The sequence below is a fragment of the Pinus tabuliformis genome, chromosome Q (assembly GCF_031772625.1).
Source record: "Pinus tabuliformis cultivar Carrire ecotype Pingquan chromosome Q, CPIR1, whole genome shotgun sequence".
NCBI classification, from domain to species: domain Eukaryota; kingdom Viridiplantae; phylum Streptophyta; class Pinopsida; order Pinales; family Pinaceae; genus Pinus; species Pinus tabuliformis.
In genome coordinates, this window is record NC_142296.1 from 277,257,888 (window position 1) to 277,273,086 (window position 15,199).

The 15,199-nt window shown below is 38.5% G+C and overlaps 1 protein-coding gene across 1 annotated transcript; it reads left to right on the forward strand.

Moving 5' to 3' along the window:
* Positions 1–1,978: 1,978 nt before the first annotated feature.
* Positions 1,979–7,304, forward strand: LOC149219302 (uncharacterized). The gene is made up of 4 exons (XM_089386779.1): positions 1,979–2,441; positions 4,177–6,196; positions 6,662–6,950; positions 7,056–7,304. The coding sequence occupies exons 1-4, from the start codon at positions 1,979–1,981 to the stop codon at positions 7,302–7,304; spliced, it is 3,021 nt and encodes a 1,006-aa protein (XP_089242905.1).
* Positions 7,305–15,199: the final 7,895 nt, after the last annotated feature.

A 15,199-nucleotide genomic window follows, 5' to 3' on the forward strand; every position in this document is an offset into this window, starting at 1 on the left:
ATTTCACTCTAGTCATGCTATAAATAAAAATTGGTTATTATAATCAATAATACATATATAATAATTTAATATTATTAATAAAATAATTAAATATTTGTATAAATAAATAACGACTAATTTATAATAGCTAATCTTTAATTGGAATTTAAAAATTTTAAAAATATATTAATTTATTAATTAAAAACTAATTTCCTAACCGCTAGTATTTAATTGGAATTTTTTTCAAAATATATTAATTTATTAATTAAAAAACTAATTTTCTAACGGCTAATTCTCGACTTTGTTGCATCCTTGCTATTTATTCATTAATAATTATGGATTTTTTCACCATATATATATATATATATATATATATATAAAACAATAATTTAATATTATTAATAAATAAGTCTATTTTTATTATTTTATTTATTGGTTTATGAGATAGAAATAAGGTTAGTTTGTATTATTAATATGTTTTTAATTTCACTCTAGTCATGCTATAAATAAAAATTGGTTATTATAATCAATAATACATATATAATAGTTTAATATTATTAATAAATAATTAATATTTATATAAATAAATAACGACTAATTTATAATAGCTAGTCTTTAATTGGAATTTAAAAATTTAAAAATATATTAATTTATTAATTAAGAAACTAATTTCCTAAGGGCTAGTATTTAATTGGATTTTTTTTTTAAAATATATTAATTGATTAATTAAAAAACTAATTTTCTACTGGCTAATTGGAGTCTGTTGCATCCTTGCTATTTATTCATTAAGAATTATGGATTTTTTCACCTTTGTCCTAAGGATGAACCACATTAATACTATGTGATTAATACGAGAGATATGCTTACTAAATATAAAATTAAAAATATAACAAAAAAATCAAATATATAAAAAAGACCAAAAAAAAATATCAAACATAAAATTGTTAAAAAAAACAAAATTAAATTAAAAACTAAAAAAACAAGAAATAAAAATTAAAAAAAAATCTAAAAAATGTTAAGAAATAATTAATAATAAAAAATGTCTTCAAATAAACATGATTAAGGAAAAAAAATCAATAAAAGAAACAAAAACAAATAAAAAATACTTTATTGGATCATTAAAAAAAACAAACAAAATAAAATACATTAAAATAAATAAAAATCAATAATACATTTAAAATAAAAATAAAAAAATAAAGAACTAAAAATTAAAAAAAAAAAAATATTTTTTTTAAATAAATAAGAAAAAAATAAAAACATTAATTTTTTTTTAAATGTTAATATATACAAAAATTAAAATAACAAACAAAAAAAAACATTAAAAAAAATGAGTAAAGGCACTCAAATAAGTTTTGTATGTAAAACGATGAGGGATTCTTGGAGCTCTGCAACCCTAATGACCTTGTGGCCATGAGGTAGGCAGCGCGGAACACCTCGAAAACAAGTGGACAGGCACGGAAAGAAGAGGACAGGCGGCTCAGAAATGGCAGAGGAGACTAGGAGGGGAGAGATCCCCTCCTACAGAGACGCAACAGCGGGAGAAGGAACAAGCAACAACAAAGTGGAGGCTGAACAAAGGACACCGGGACCAGTCCTGGGAGCACGCTGGCAAGCAGGAAGTAAAGGAAAATGTCTGCCCTGCGCAGCAGAGAAACCAAGGTTTGTTATTCCAATGAACAAACTTGAAAGGTACAGAAGTTACATGAAAGACCATGCAATGATATGCAAGTTCATCGGCATCTGGCCCTCAGAGAAAGAACTGACAAGATGGATCCAGCAGAAATGGCAGCCACGCGGCCACATTGAACTGAAGCTAGGAGCACGAGGATTCTTTACGGTAATCTTCTCAAACCTGCAAGACAAAGAAAAAGTTTTTGAAAATGGCCCATATTTCCATAACAATGCAGGTTTATTTATGAGGTATTGGGAGGAATGCTATAATCCGGATAAGGAGAAATTCCTAGCAGCACCTGTATGGGTCAGACTGTTTGGACTACCTATGGATTTCTGGGACCCAGAGATACTGGAAGGAATAGGGAATACCATAGGTAGCTTTGTAAAGATAGCAGAATCAACTAAAAGAGGAAGATATACCTCGTATGCAAGAATATGTGTTTATATGAACATTGCAAACCCTATACCAGGTGCAGTTGAACTAGAATATCATGAAGAGGTCTGGCAGCAGGCGTTGGACTACGAACACATACCTTTTAGATGTAGAAAATGTCATGAATATGGACACCTTTTCAAGGAATGCCCCTTAAATGCAGAGGAAGAGGAAAGAAAGACTAAGCAACAACGGAAAACCACCGAAGACAACGAGGGGTTTCAAGAAATCAAAACCAAGAAACGACCTACCAAGGAAACCCCTAAGGAAGGTAGAAAAGAACAACAAACCAAAGTAAAAGAGACAAATAGGTTCGAAATATTGCAGACAGAAGAAGAAGATGAAGAAACTCGAGGTATGGACTACCAAGAGGAACTAGATCAGGAAGGTAGAATAAATCAGGATGCCAACAGCAACAAGCAGAAAGCTAAAGGAGAAACAAAGAAAAAGGGGAGAAAAGAAAAGGAGGAAAACTAGGAGAATGAAGTAATGGAAATAGACATAAATAAAGGGGACAATCCAACAATAGAAGAGGAAATTCTAAGAAACCTACTGGATAAGTGGCGAAACCTGGATGAGAGGTTTATCCCAGAAGAGGATAAAAAATTATACAAAGAAATATTCCAAAAATACAAAGAAAAATGGGAGCACAGAACTACAGGGATGAATGAGCAGTTAGGAACACAACATGACAATAGCCAGGAACATCAAAGCAAAGGGAAAGGGGGGAAAACGAGGAAGAAAGAACCTACAGGAATCAATTCAAGTAATGGGAGAAATGTTAGTCAATACAGGAAGAGTAGTGCCACTTTCAGCGGTCTTCCATCAAACAACCCAACTTCCCCAATGATTATTACATCATGGAATATAAGAGGGCTTAACAGCAAGGGTAAGCAAAGGTACCTGGCAGAGAGGATCAAAAAAGAAAAACCCCAAATTATGCTGCTTCAAGAAACAAAAATACGGGGGGGAAAATGGAGGAAATTCTAAAAAAATCAAACCCTCTTATGAAAGCATGACATTGGATTCAAAAGGGAGTGCAGGGGGTATTGCAATCTTGTGGAATCTAGCAGAAGTCATGGTTGACTTATGGATAGGAATGAAAAGGATTCTCTCAGGGAGATTCAGAATGATAGGACATAAAGAATGGTTCCTTGTATCAGCGGTGTATGGGCCTCACATACCGATAGAGAGAGAGGCCTTCCTAACATAGTTGCAACGACTGGGTAACCTGCACACAGAAAAACTGTGGGTGATAGCAGGAGATTTTAATATGATCACAACCACAATGGAAAAGAAAGGTGGACTACAACGGGAGGATGCAGATATGGAGAGATTTAGGGAAACCCAGACAGCCCTACAATTGATTGATATAAACACTATCAATGGAAAATACACCTGGAATAATAGAAGAGGAGGCAGCAGGCAGATAGCCTCCAGACTGGACAGGTTCTTAGCAACAAAACAATTTCTTGGGAAAGATATATTCTATGAAGCAACTATCTTACCATGCCAAGGATCAGACCACTGGCCAATAAAACTTGAAATCGCTATGAACAATCAAAACCAGCACAAACCTTTCAGGTTTGAAGCCTTCTAGCTAAGAGACCCAACCCTCATAGAAAAGATGGAAAACTGGTGGCAGAGCAACGAAGAGGAAATACAAGGCAAGAATAAGATGCACACGCTCCAACTGAAACTTAAGGAGTTAAAAAGCAAAATTAAGACTTGGAACAAAGAAGAATTTGGCAACATACATAAAGACCAGGAACAACTCCAAATAGCAATGAAAAAGATACAACAGAAAATAATAGTAGAAGGGAGAACAGAGGAGCTCGCGCAAGAAGAAGGAGGGGTGCTAATTAGATTGGAGGAAAGAAGAAAACAGGAGGAAATCCTATGGCGACAAAAGTCAAGGGTACAATGGTTAAAAGAGGGGGAAAGGAACACAAAATTCTTCCACAGAGCGATGCAACAACATAGGCAGCAGAATAGAATTTTCTCCCTAAAAAACAAACAAGGTAATAGGGTAACCCAGAAAGAGGAAATGGAAAATCTCCTAATTCAACATTTCAAGGGCATACTGACAGAGCCGCAAAGTAACAGAGAAGAGGAGATAGCAAAGATAAGTCAATACATCCCAAAAAAGGTAAACAGGGAACAAAACCTGGCTCTCCTAAGGGTAATCACCGAGAAAGAGGTAGAGGAAGTAGTAAAGACAATGGCCAAAAATAAAGCTCCTGGCCCGGATGGATTTACAGCAGAGTTCTTTCAAGCAACATGGAGCTTTATGAAAAAAGATATAGTTAGCGCAGTAGAAGAATCAAGATGCAATAAAAGAATGCATCCAACATGGAATGCAACCTTTCTGGCATTAATACCAAAGGTAGAACAGGCTGAAGAACCTCATAGCTTCAGACCAATAGCTCTTTGTAATGTAATCTATAAAATTCTAGCTACCATAATGGTAAAAAGATTACAACCTCTACTCCCAGATTTGATAGCAAAAGAACAAACAGGGTTTGTGAAAGGGAGACAGATAGTGGATGGGATTGTTGTCGCTCAAGAGGTGATTCATTCCTTAAAGAAGACGGGAAATAAAGGAATGCTGATTAAACTTGACTTAGCAAAAGCCTATGATAAACTCAGCTGGCAATATCTTCAAAGAATCCTACAAGCCTATGGATTTGACGATAGATGGATAGCATGGATAATGTCAATGATATCCATGCCAAGCATGTCAATCCTGCTCAATGGAACCCCAACAGACACCTTTAAACCATCCCGCGGCCTAAGACAGGGAGATCCACTTTCACCGTTCCTGTTTATTTTAGCAGCGGATGGTTTAGGTAAATTAATCAACGCAAGAGTAAGCAGAGGGGAATTCAAAGGGCTGAGATTATGGGGGGAAGAATTAACCATTACACATCAACAATTCGTGGATGATGTAATGATGTATAGTCAAGAAAATCTCAAGGAAGCAAAAAAACTAGGGGAAATCCTTACAGAATTCACAAAAGCATCAGGAACAGAGGTAAATAAGGAGAAAACAGAAATATTCTTCTTCAACACACCAAGGGTGGCCCAAGCCTTCCTAGCAAGAACAATGGGGTTCAAAATTGGACAGTTTCCAACTAAATACCTAGGAGTCCAACTGAGTGATCAGCAGAACAAAATTGTGAATTGGAAAGGATTGCTAGGGAAAATTCAAAAAAGAATGGACAATTGGACGTTCAGAACGCTCAACACCCCGAGCTGTCTTATACTATTGAAATCTGTCCTTCAAGCTATGCCAGTATATCAGATGGCTAGTCAAGCGATACCTAAAACCATATGCCAGAAAATGGTGCAAATATTCAAAAAATTTATGTGGCAAGGGTCAAACAAAACAAAAAAGTGGGCTTTACTTTCATGGACATGGTTAAGAAAATCTGTCACAGAGGGGGGCCTAGGACTAAGAGACCCCTACATATTAAACCAAGTCATGGGGGCAAAATTATGGTGGAGATGGGTTCAAGGAGGGGACGACCTATGGAAACTGCTATGGGAAAAGAAATATGAGATAGCAAGGACTCCGGAGGGCAAACTCCAAACACTATCAGAAAGGAAAGGCTCAGCCATTTGGAACTTGGCAAGCCTGAACAGAGCCTTGATAAGAGACCACAATTTTTGGGAAATCCGAGAGGGGGACAAAGCAAACTTTTGGCAAGAGGCGTGGCAACAGAGAGGAATCCTGAATCAGGAACCTCAGCTCCAAGAAATCCAACAGTACACAACCCAAATAGTGGAAGATGCCATAAGAAACTATTGGGTAGTGGAACATAATAGTTACTGGAGAAAATGGAAGACGAAGAGCGACTGGCCCGAAGCACCAGAAACTGATCAATGGATAATTTATCAAAAAGAATTGGCAACTAGGAAAATTGCAATTAAAGAAGGATCAGATATAATAAGATGGGGTAAATGCATAAAAGGCATGTTTACTATCTCAGAAGGTTACCATATAAAGACAGGAGGAGTTGGAAACTCAGACATAAAAAAATGGAAAAGAATATGGCAGTTAAAAACTTGGCCAAAAGTGGCGTTTTTTACCTGGACAGTGCTGCATGGGTGCGCCTTAACTTGGGACCAATTGAGAAGGAAAGGGACGCATGGGCCCTCGCGATGCGCATTGTGCCAAAACCAAGAAGAAACCATGGAGCACGTTGCAAACTCCTGCAGTGTAAGTAACAACCTGTGGCAAAACCACCACCAACTATTCGAGATTACTGATAGGAACATAGGGAGCATAAAAACAACAATAGAGAAGTGGAGCAGCAAGCCGTACCGCAACACAATCCTGAACCATGCCTGGAATCTGTCAATTGGGTTTCTCCTATGGAACCTTTGGAAGGCACGAAACAGGGTGATATTCAGCGAAGATAAAAAAGACAAAGGGGAAATATGGAACCAAACCATGAAAAACATAAGAGAAATAGTAATTCTGGAAAACTGGAAAGAGGATGACTAGAAGACGGAAGGAACGGAGACCTGCATTATGAACCGACTGAAAATCAAAGTCAAAAACACAAACAGGATAGGGAAGGAACATGATGCAGGCAAGGCAAGAGCCGAAGAACGATATAGGAACCTGCCACAGGGGTTCATCAAGCTAAACTTTGATGGTGTGGCAAAAGGCAACCTAGGGGAGGCTGGCATAGGAGGGATATTCAGAGACGAGGAAGGGAAGATCAAATGGGCCTATGCAATGGACTGCGGCATCGCCACGAACAACGAAGCAGAATACCATGTGCTAAACAGGGGACTAGAGATAGCGATAAGGGAAGGGTACCAAAGTCTGCAGATAGAAGGCGACTCAATGCTGGTAATAGAAACAATGAAACAACTATAGCAGGGAACAACAGCTGAAAAGCTGAGCAAAAGCTGGAGGACGGCTTGGGTAATAACAGAATTACGACATCAACTACAGAAGATTGCATACACCATACCATCCCATGTGAAGAGGAAAGGAAATGCCTCGGCGGACCTCCTTGCAAACTGGGGATGCCGAAATAGAGAGCAGCAGTTAGATGTGGGAGGGGAAGAGCTTAATCAGAAAGAGGAAATGAAACAAATGATACAGGCAGTCAAAGAAGATAGGTGGCACAGCAAGCATCTAGAGAATTCGGTTGATGTTGATGGGAGGGAAGAAGGACAAGGGCAGGTGCAGGCAGGATAGAATAGATCAACCACGGAATAGCAAAGGACAGATGAAAGGATAGAGATGAATTGGATGATAAAGGGGGGCAGAGAAAGGATAGACCTGAGGAGAGTGGGGGCAGAAATTGAAAGGTGTGGAAGAAGGGAGGGCAGGACATCAAGACCAAGAAGGGGCAGCAAGTTGATGCCAAATGGTAGTGCGGAGTCAGCAAATGGATGACAAGAGCAGCCGGGAGAGGAAAGAAATAAATGAAGAACGGAGGACAAGACAGATGGGTAGCATCCCAAGGCAAGTGGGAAGGAAGGCGGGCCAAGGAAGGAAGGAAGAGCGGACAGCTGGCGGTAGAATTACGACAGGAGAATGATAAAGGGATAGAGTCAGAGGGAAAACATGCATTTTGCATGTGGACGCGAAAGAAGGAAGGTGGCGAGAGAGAACGCACAGACAACAAACGAGAGCTGCAGAAGATAGAACAGGGCAACAAGGTAGATGGGTATGTAAAATTTCCCACTCCATCCTTCGAAAAAATATTCAGTTTGAATTATAGAGTAGGCCTGAAGATAGATAGGGATGATCATCAGAAACTTAGTAGCAAGTATAGAGATAAGGGAGTTCGGGACAGGGAAGAATCCTTGGGGGCTATGGCTGGGAAGGGTGAGCATAAGAGTAATGTGAGGGAGAGAAAGGACATGGAGGACCCAACCATCCATGACCCATGTAGCCGAATTGATGAGTTGGGCAATTCCAGCCCAGAGACTCAGCCTGTTGAGTTGAACCCTGTCAGGAGGGAAAGGAAAACCTGACAAAAACGAGGGAGGAAGAGGGCGAACCTCATAGGGAGAGGAGAAACTGAAGATAACCAAGATAGGGACACAGGAACTGAGAAAACCAAACCTGGGAAAGGGGCAGGCAGGCCAAGTAGAGAAAGGAGTGACCGTGTGAGAAAGGCGGAGCACTCGACCCAGGAAAAGAACTCTAGCATACATAGTGCAAGTCAGAATGATGGGGGTCCTGAAACTAAAAGAATTAGAGAGGCCTCAACACTACACCAAAGAGAAAGAAAATGCAGAAGTAGAACCATGATGAGAGGGGGTAGAAATACCCCGATCAAATATATACCCTCAATGGCCAAAACTGACATTTGTGTTTACTATGTGATAGGTTTGACCATCGGTAAGGGCACAACTGCTACTCAGATAGAGCATTCTAAGGATAAGAGAGCCAAGGCGAAGACGAGAAGAAACATGGCACCCAGGCGCAGCAAGAGGACTGTTAAAAAAGAAGAAGGAACGAGCGACACAGGGAAGAAAAAAGGAAGGAAACCAAACGGAGAGCAAATGAAGAGAATAATTGACGCCTACATGGAGGCAAATCTGAAGGAGGTCAGAGACCAAATATGGGGCTGGGAAAGAGATCTGAGAAATAACCTGAGAGGCAGAGACTTCCCTATGGATGAATGGGAAGGAATGCTGCAGGACCCGGGTACGTCAAATGGCCGACAATCTCTTTTTAACAGGACACTGCAACAATATTGGATAATGAAACACATTGTAGCTCGTGCCATGACCCTGCACCAGGAACATATGGAAGGGGAAGTGCTGAACAGGCAGGAAAGAAACAAGGAACCAGACCCAGTATGGGGGGAAATTATGAAAGAGCTGGCGACAATTCAGATCCAAACATACAGGAATAATCTAGCTTTGGGCCGGATTGAGCAGACATTGTCTGAGATAAAATGGAAAATGTTCCAGGGACGAGAGCTTCCAGGCCCAGGGGTGAAGACGCCGAATTCTGGAGGGAAGGTGCTGAGTCCAGAAGAAAAGGTGACAGTACCGATAGCTTCCTCTGATGAGGATTAGTTTAATTATCTTTAGTTTTTGAATGTTTTTGTTTGAAATGCGAAAGATAAGAACCTGTGTAATGGCTAGCAAAGACAATATGGTTTTGATGAACTTATTTAAATTTTGGAGTGGATACAATGTTGACCGATGGTCACTTGGTTTCCTTCGGGCAGGTGACTGATCGGAGGATTTGACTGTAAATTTTTGCAAAAAGTAAATATAGAGAGTACTACCATGTTTACAAAAAAAAAAAAAAAAAGAATTCAATTTATAAAAAAAATAATAATAAATTTAAAATACATTAGAAAAAAAAGAAGAAGATTAAAATCTTGCATCTTCCCGCCCCACCCTCACGACCCAACGAGCCTAGGGGGTGAGGGTGGATTCTCGGAATTGGCCCTCACCCTGTGGGCTTGTTGGGTCGTAGGAATGGGGGGCGGCCCTCATCCCTTGGGTTGACTGGGCCGTAGGGTTGGGGAGTGGAGGGGGCTGCACACAACCCCCTCCACCCCCCACCCCCGAGGCCCAAAGGGCCTATGGGTGAGGGTCGATTCCCGGAATTGACCCTCTCCCCCTGGGCTGGTTGGGTTGCAGGGGTGGAGGGGGTTGAATCGAATCTCACCCCCTGGGCCAGTTGAGCCGCAAGGGTGGGGGGTGGATGGTCTTGCACACAGCCCCCTCCACCCCCCACCCCCACAACCCAGTCGTCCCAGGGGGTGAGGGATGATTCCTGGAATCGACCCTCACCCCCTGGGCCGGTTGGGCTGCAAGGGTGGGGGGGTGGAGGGGGGCGCACACATGCCCCTCCACACCCCACCCTTGTGACCCAACCGGCCCAAGGGGTGAGGGTCGATTCTCAACTGGGTCGCTGGGGTAGGGGGTGGAGGGGGATGCACGCAGGCGCCTCCACACCCCACCCCCACGACCCAACTGGGCCAGGGGTGAGGGCTGATTCTTAGAATCAACCCTCACCCCTTGAGCCCATTGGGCCTTGGGGGTGGGGCAGGAGGGGGAGAGCTTTTAATTTTATTTTTTTAATTTTATATTTTTTAAATGTTTAATCTTATATATATTTTAAATCTTTTCTAATGTATTTATTTATTTATCTAGATTTGAATGTTTATTTTCCATTTTTTAATGTTTTCATTATATTTTAATGTCTTTTTTAATTATATTTTAATGTTTTTGTTTTGTTTCGTTTTTTTTTTTAAATTAAATTACCTAATATTTTTTTAGCCTTTGTTTTTTGGTTAAGTTTTTAATTTTTTTTGTCTTAAATTGTGTTTTTTTTTAATGGGTGACTTTAATGCTCGAACTTCAAGCAACCAAGCTATTCTTCTAAGCAATCATTCCAACCCTAATCCTCTTTTGTTAGACAAAGACCTTCCTCTGGCTAGCCGGTACAAAAGGATCTCTGAAGACCTCGGGGAGAATTTGTTTGGGTCAGAGCTAGTCAAGCTCTGTAGTGCTCAGGATCTCATAATTTGCAACGGTCTAAAGAAGTGGCCCAATTCTAGCCAGATGACCTGCATCCATGGGCTTGGTAGTAGCATGGTAGACTATGTTATCTCTGATCTCCCTCTATACAACGAAATAACAAATTTTGACATCTTAAACAACCATGAGCCTGACTCTGATCATAGGCCTTTACTTATAACTCTCAATTTTGTCATGCATAGAGATCCCATAGAAGATAATCCTTATAGCCAAAAGAAGTTAATCTTTGATAGAAATAAAAAGATCTCTTTCTAAATGAATTAAAAACTAATTTTCTTCCTTTATCTAGTATAGACAACATAAAAGATCTCTATCATAATTTTACTACAACCCTCTCATATTCTATTAACAAGTTCTAAATTGAAGTTTCAAGTAATAAAAGAAATAGCAAAACCAACCCATGGTATGACAAAGATTGTAAAAGTGTGAGGAGAGCAATTAAGGAAGCTGTTGATGAATCTCTTAAAATGGCAAGATAAAAATATACAAAGCCCTAACTAAAAGGAAAAAAAGACAGTATATTCATAAAAGACAAGATAATCTCTTACACCTCTCTAAGGTAGCTCCTAAGAAATTCTAGACGCAGATTCTAACTAGGAAAACTAAAGATAATAATAAAATTGCTTTACACGACTGGAATTCCTATCTTAAAAAGCTTTATGAATCTCTAAATGTCATGGATCACTTTGAAACCCTGCCCTCAACGAAAGAAGTTTTCTCATTAGAAGACATTGATTTTGGGGTTAATCGCTTAGCTAATGGGAAAGCTAAGGACATTGAAGGTTACCAGGTGGAAATCTTAAAAATTGGAGGTCATGTCCTCATCCACCACATTCACAAACTTTTCAATCAAGCGGTCAAGCAAGGGTTCCCTAAACCATGGACTCAAAGCCTCATTTTCCCTATTTTTAAATGTGGGGATACAAATAACCTCTCTAATTATCGGACAACGATGATCAACCCTCTCCTAGCCAAGTTATATGGTATTATTTTGGAAAGGAAGTTGAGAATATGGCTTGAAAGTGAAGGTAAGCGGGCTAAAGGCCAAGTGGGTTTTAGAAAGTAGCACTCAACAACAGACCACCTCGTTACGCTTAGTATCATTGTGGAGGAATGCCGCAATGATAAATCAATCTCTTTTGTTGCTTTGTGGAATTTAGAAAGGCTTTCGATACGGTTCCTAGAAACAACTTTTGGAACAAATTAGAAGAGCTAAAGGTTCCCTTTGAGTTGAGAGTTGCCGCTATAAGGTTATACGAGAATGTAATTGCCAAGTTAAAGAGCAATGAGGGGTGGTCGAAATATATTAAGTGTAATATTAGAGTTAAACAAGGTTGCCCCCTCTCCCCTCCCCTATTTGGCATTTACATCGACAAGCTAGAAGGTTGTTTAGAGGAAGCAGGATGTGCTGGCACGATCCTAGCTGGGATAGTCATCATCCTCCTTCTCTACGCTGATGATATTGTTCTTCTTGCAAGGTGTCCATCTGATCTTGATAAGCAACTTATACTTCTTAAGGATTTCTGCTCTACCATGGGTATGATTGTTAACTCTGAAAAAACAAAAGTTATGATTATCAAATCCAAGAAGGACACTTATGCTAATTTTATGTATGACAGTAGTAACTTGGATGAGGTGTCTTCCTACAAGTACCTAGGAATTGATATTCATCACAAGCTCAACTGGAACTATAGGATTAATGGGGGATGTAAAGCTTATTTTGGTCTTGAAAATAATTGTAAAATGACAAACCTCGTAATGTGGGATAGAAAGAAGTTCCTCTTTGAAACTTTAGTCACTTCGATTATCTTATATGGATGTGAGGTTTGGGGTTGTAGCCTCTCTAGAGAATCCTGGAGAAAGATTGAGCAAATCCAGAAGCGTTTTATAACGTATAACCTCAAAATTAAAAGAAACGCACCCTATCCTATTCTCCTTATAGAAGTGGGTCTTCCCCTATCGAGAGCCTAGCTATGACTAGGCTTCTGTTTTACAAGCACAAACTCAATAACATAGGAGACCATAGACTTCCAAAGCTAGCTTTAAATTCTAGCCAAAACCACCTAAGGCTCAAACGAGGTTGGTATAAAGACACCAGGGCTTGGTTAAACCACTGGGAGATCAACGAGAATGTTGCATTGCAAAACATTAATAACATTAAAAATATTGTTACTTCTAAGTTCAAAGAAAAAATGTGGTGTGAGAAATATTTAGCAACTAAAAGAAAATTAAGATATTATAAGGAGGTCATCAACCCCACCCTAGAAGATCAAAAGTATCTCTCTATTTTAACTAGCTCAAAGAAGAAAATTATATAGCCAGGATTAGAACGAACTCTCATGAGCTCCATAGTGAAACAGGTGGTTGGGTAGTTCCTAAAACACCATGGATGAAAAGGTTCTTCCTTCTCTGTGAGAATACGAACATTGAGGATGAAAATCACTTCCTCTTAGAGTGCCCCGAGTACAACCACATTAGATCTTAGTTTCAAAATCTTTGTTGCAATACTAACCTTCCTAGTCTTTTACGTTGTCAAAATTACAGTGAGCTCGGGAGGCTTCTCTCCAAGCTTTTTGAGCATAGGATTAAAATATTAAATAAAACTAAATAATTCATTTCTTTAGGTCTGATAGACCAAAGTTTGGTCTCAGTGGACGTTAACCATCATCATCATCATTAAACTTATATATATATATATATATATTTGACATTTCTATGTTCCTTTTTGTTTTTAATATATATTATTTTATATTTATTATTTTTTCCATGCTTTTTAATTTTGTTATGTTTTATTATATATATTTTATTTACTTATTATTATTTTTTTAAAATTTTGTGTGTTTTTATTTTTTTTTTTCAAACTTTTAACGTTTTGTTTGTTTGTTTGTTTGCGAATTAGGCAACTTCAAAAATGGTTAAATAATCAGCGTTTAAAAAGATTGTGCATACTTAAGACATAAGAAAATTTAAAGTGTCAAAAATATGCCTTAAAAAAATGTTGATGCTTTTCAAAATCCACATGAAAATTACCAAAATTTAAAAAAAAAATTATCCATACTTAATACATTAGAAAATTTAAAGTGTCAAAATTAAGCCCTCTAAAAAAGGGGTTATGCCTCATCAACACTTTTCAAAATCATCATGAAAATCATTAACATTTAAAAAAAATATTCATACTTGATACATAAGAAAATTTAAAGTGTCAAAATTATGCTAAAAAAATGTGTATTCTGAATCAACACTTTTCAAAATCAGTTGATTTTTTTTCTATCTCAAAAAAATAGGTAATTGACATAGTTTCCATTTCAAAGTTTACATTGTTCTTCTAATGTAAAAGGAAAAAGTCTACAAGCAACATCATCGTACCGTACCTCTAACATCCGTAGATGCATGTAAAAATCATCGATATGATCTTCTGCCTTAGTCTTCATGTTTGGACCAAACTTTGATAACAACTTCTTCGGATGTCTGGGAATTTTATGAAGGTTATCCGGAAGAGCAAGTGGCCTTTGGGCCATCCAATCCAAGTCTTGGTTGGCCATGTCTTCATCTCTAGGTTCCTCCTTCTTTTCAGAATATGACAAGCCTTTTCCTTCACCGTTTAAACGCCATTAAACTCAAAATTAGCTCTTGGCCATTCTTCGTCAGAAAAACCAATTTCTTTCTCATACTCTTCATGAATGGGTGGAAGTGAATCTTTCTTAACCATGTCTTCATAAGATTTTTCTAACTCCTCAATTGTGGCAAAAACCAAATCTTCCATTGTTGCAACTAGTACGCTGATAAGAGTTATTTCTTTCTTCTTATGATGAAATTGGAGATTATGAGCAACATGCAATAAACTGATACCTTTTGCAAACCGAAGGGTTATAGGTTGAATCTCCTAGAGTTGTTCGCATGTGACCTCATAAGCCAACTCCAAACTAGGTCGAGAAGACCCTCATACTTTGGGAATAACAGTTGGAATGGTGCTCAGAATATCACTGCCTTGTCTAGAAGATGATGATTAGGATGTGTAGAGTTATCAACCATAAAAAACTAGTTGCCCTCCTTCTAGCGCCATAATATTGATGGTGTTGGATACTGCCAACATAAAGGAGATCTCCCTAATAAGAGGTCCCAATTAGACCTCACATTGTTTGGTGTACGAGTCCCATCCAGAATATGTCTCGACTACCATTTACTTAAAGATATGCCTTGGCTTAAGTAGTTAGCATGAGAGAGAAGCAGACATGTGCTTTTGAAAGAGCAATAGAGTGTGCCTTGTGAATGTTCGATTGTGGATGTATTAAAGTTCTTTCACTGTAGAGGGGGATTAAAGGGTGCCTCTAAAAGAGAAGTAATAATACTAACATAATGGAGACACATACATAGATGAGAAAGACTTGTCTAACATCAAGCGAAGTAGTTCACATAGATGCGACGATCGTTACAATAATTACAACACATTTCCAACAAGTTAAGCACCCAAGTCACCGAAATAGTTCAACTAATTTAGTACATGTGAAAGTGAACACAAATAATAAATATTCAAAGAGTAGTCTTAAAACATCCACAATCCATGCATGAAAATGT

What these genes read in the sequence shown, in the direction of transcription:
- LOC149219302 (XM_089386779.1), top strand. Translation starts at nt 1,979, where the DNA reads ATGGATTTCTGGGACCCAGAGATACTGGAAGGAATAGGGAATACCATA. An exon ending in AGAAGATGAAGAAACTCGAG is followed by an intron (nt 2,442 to 4,176) that starts GTATGGACTACC and finishes GCATACTGACAG; the next exon opens with AGCCGCAAAGTAACAGAGAA. An exon ending in ACCTGGACAGTGCTGCATGG is followed by an intron (nt 6,197 to 6,661) that starts GTGCGCCTTAAC and finishes AAACACAAACAG; the next exon opens with GATAGGGAAGGAACATGATG.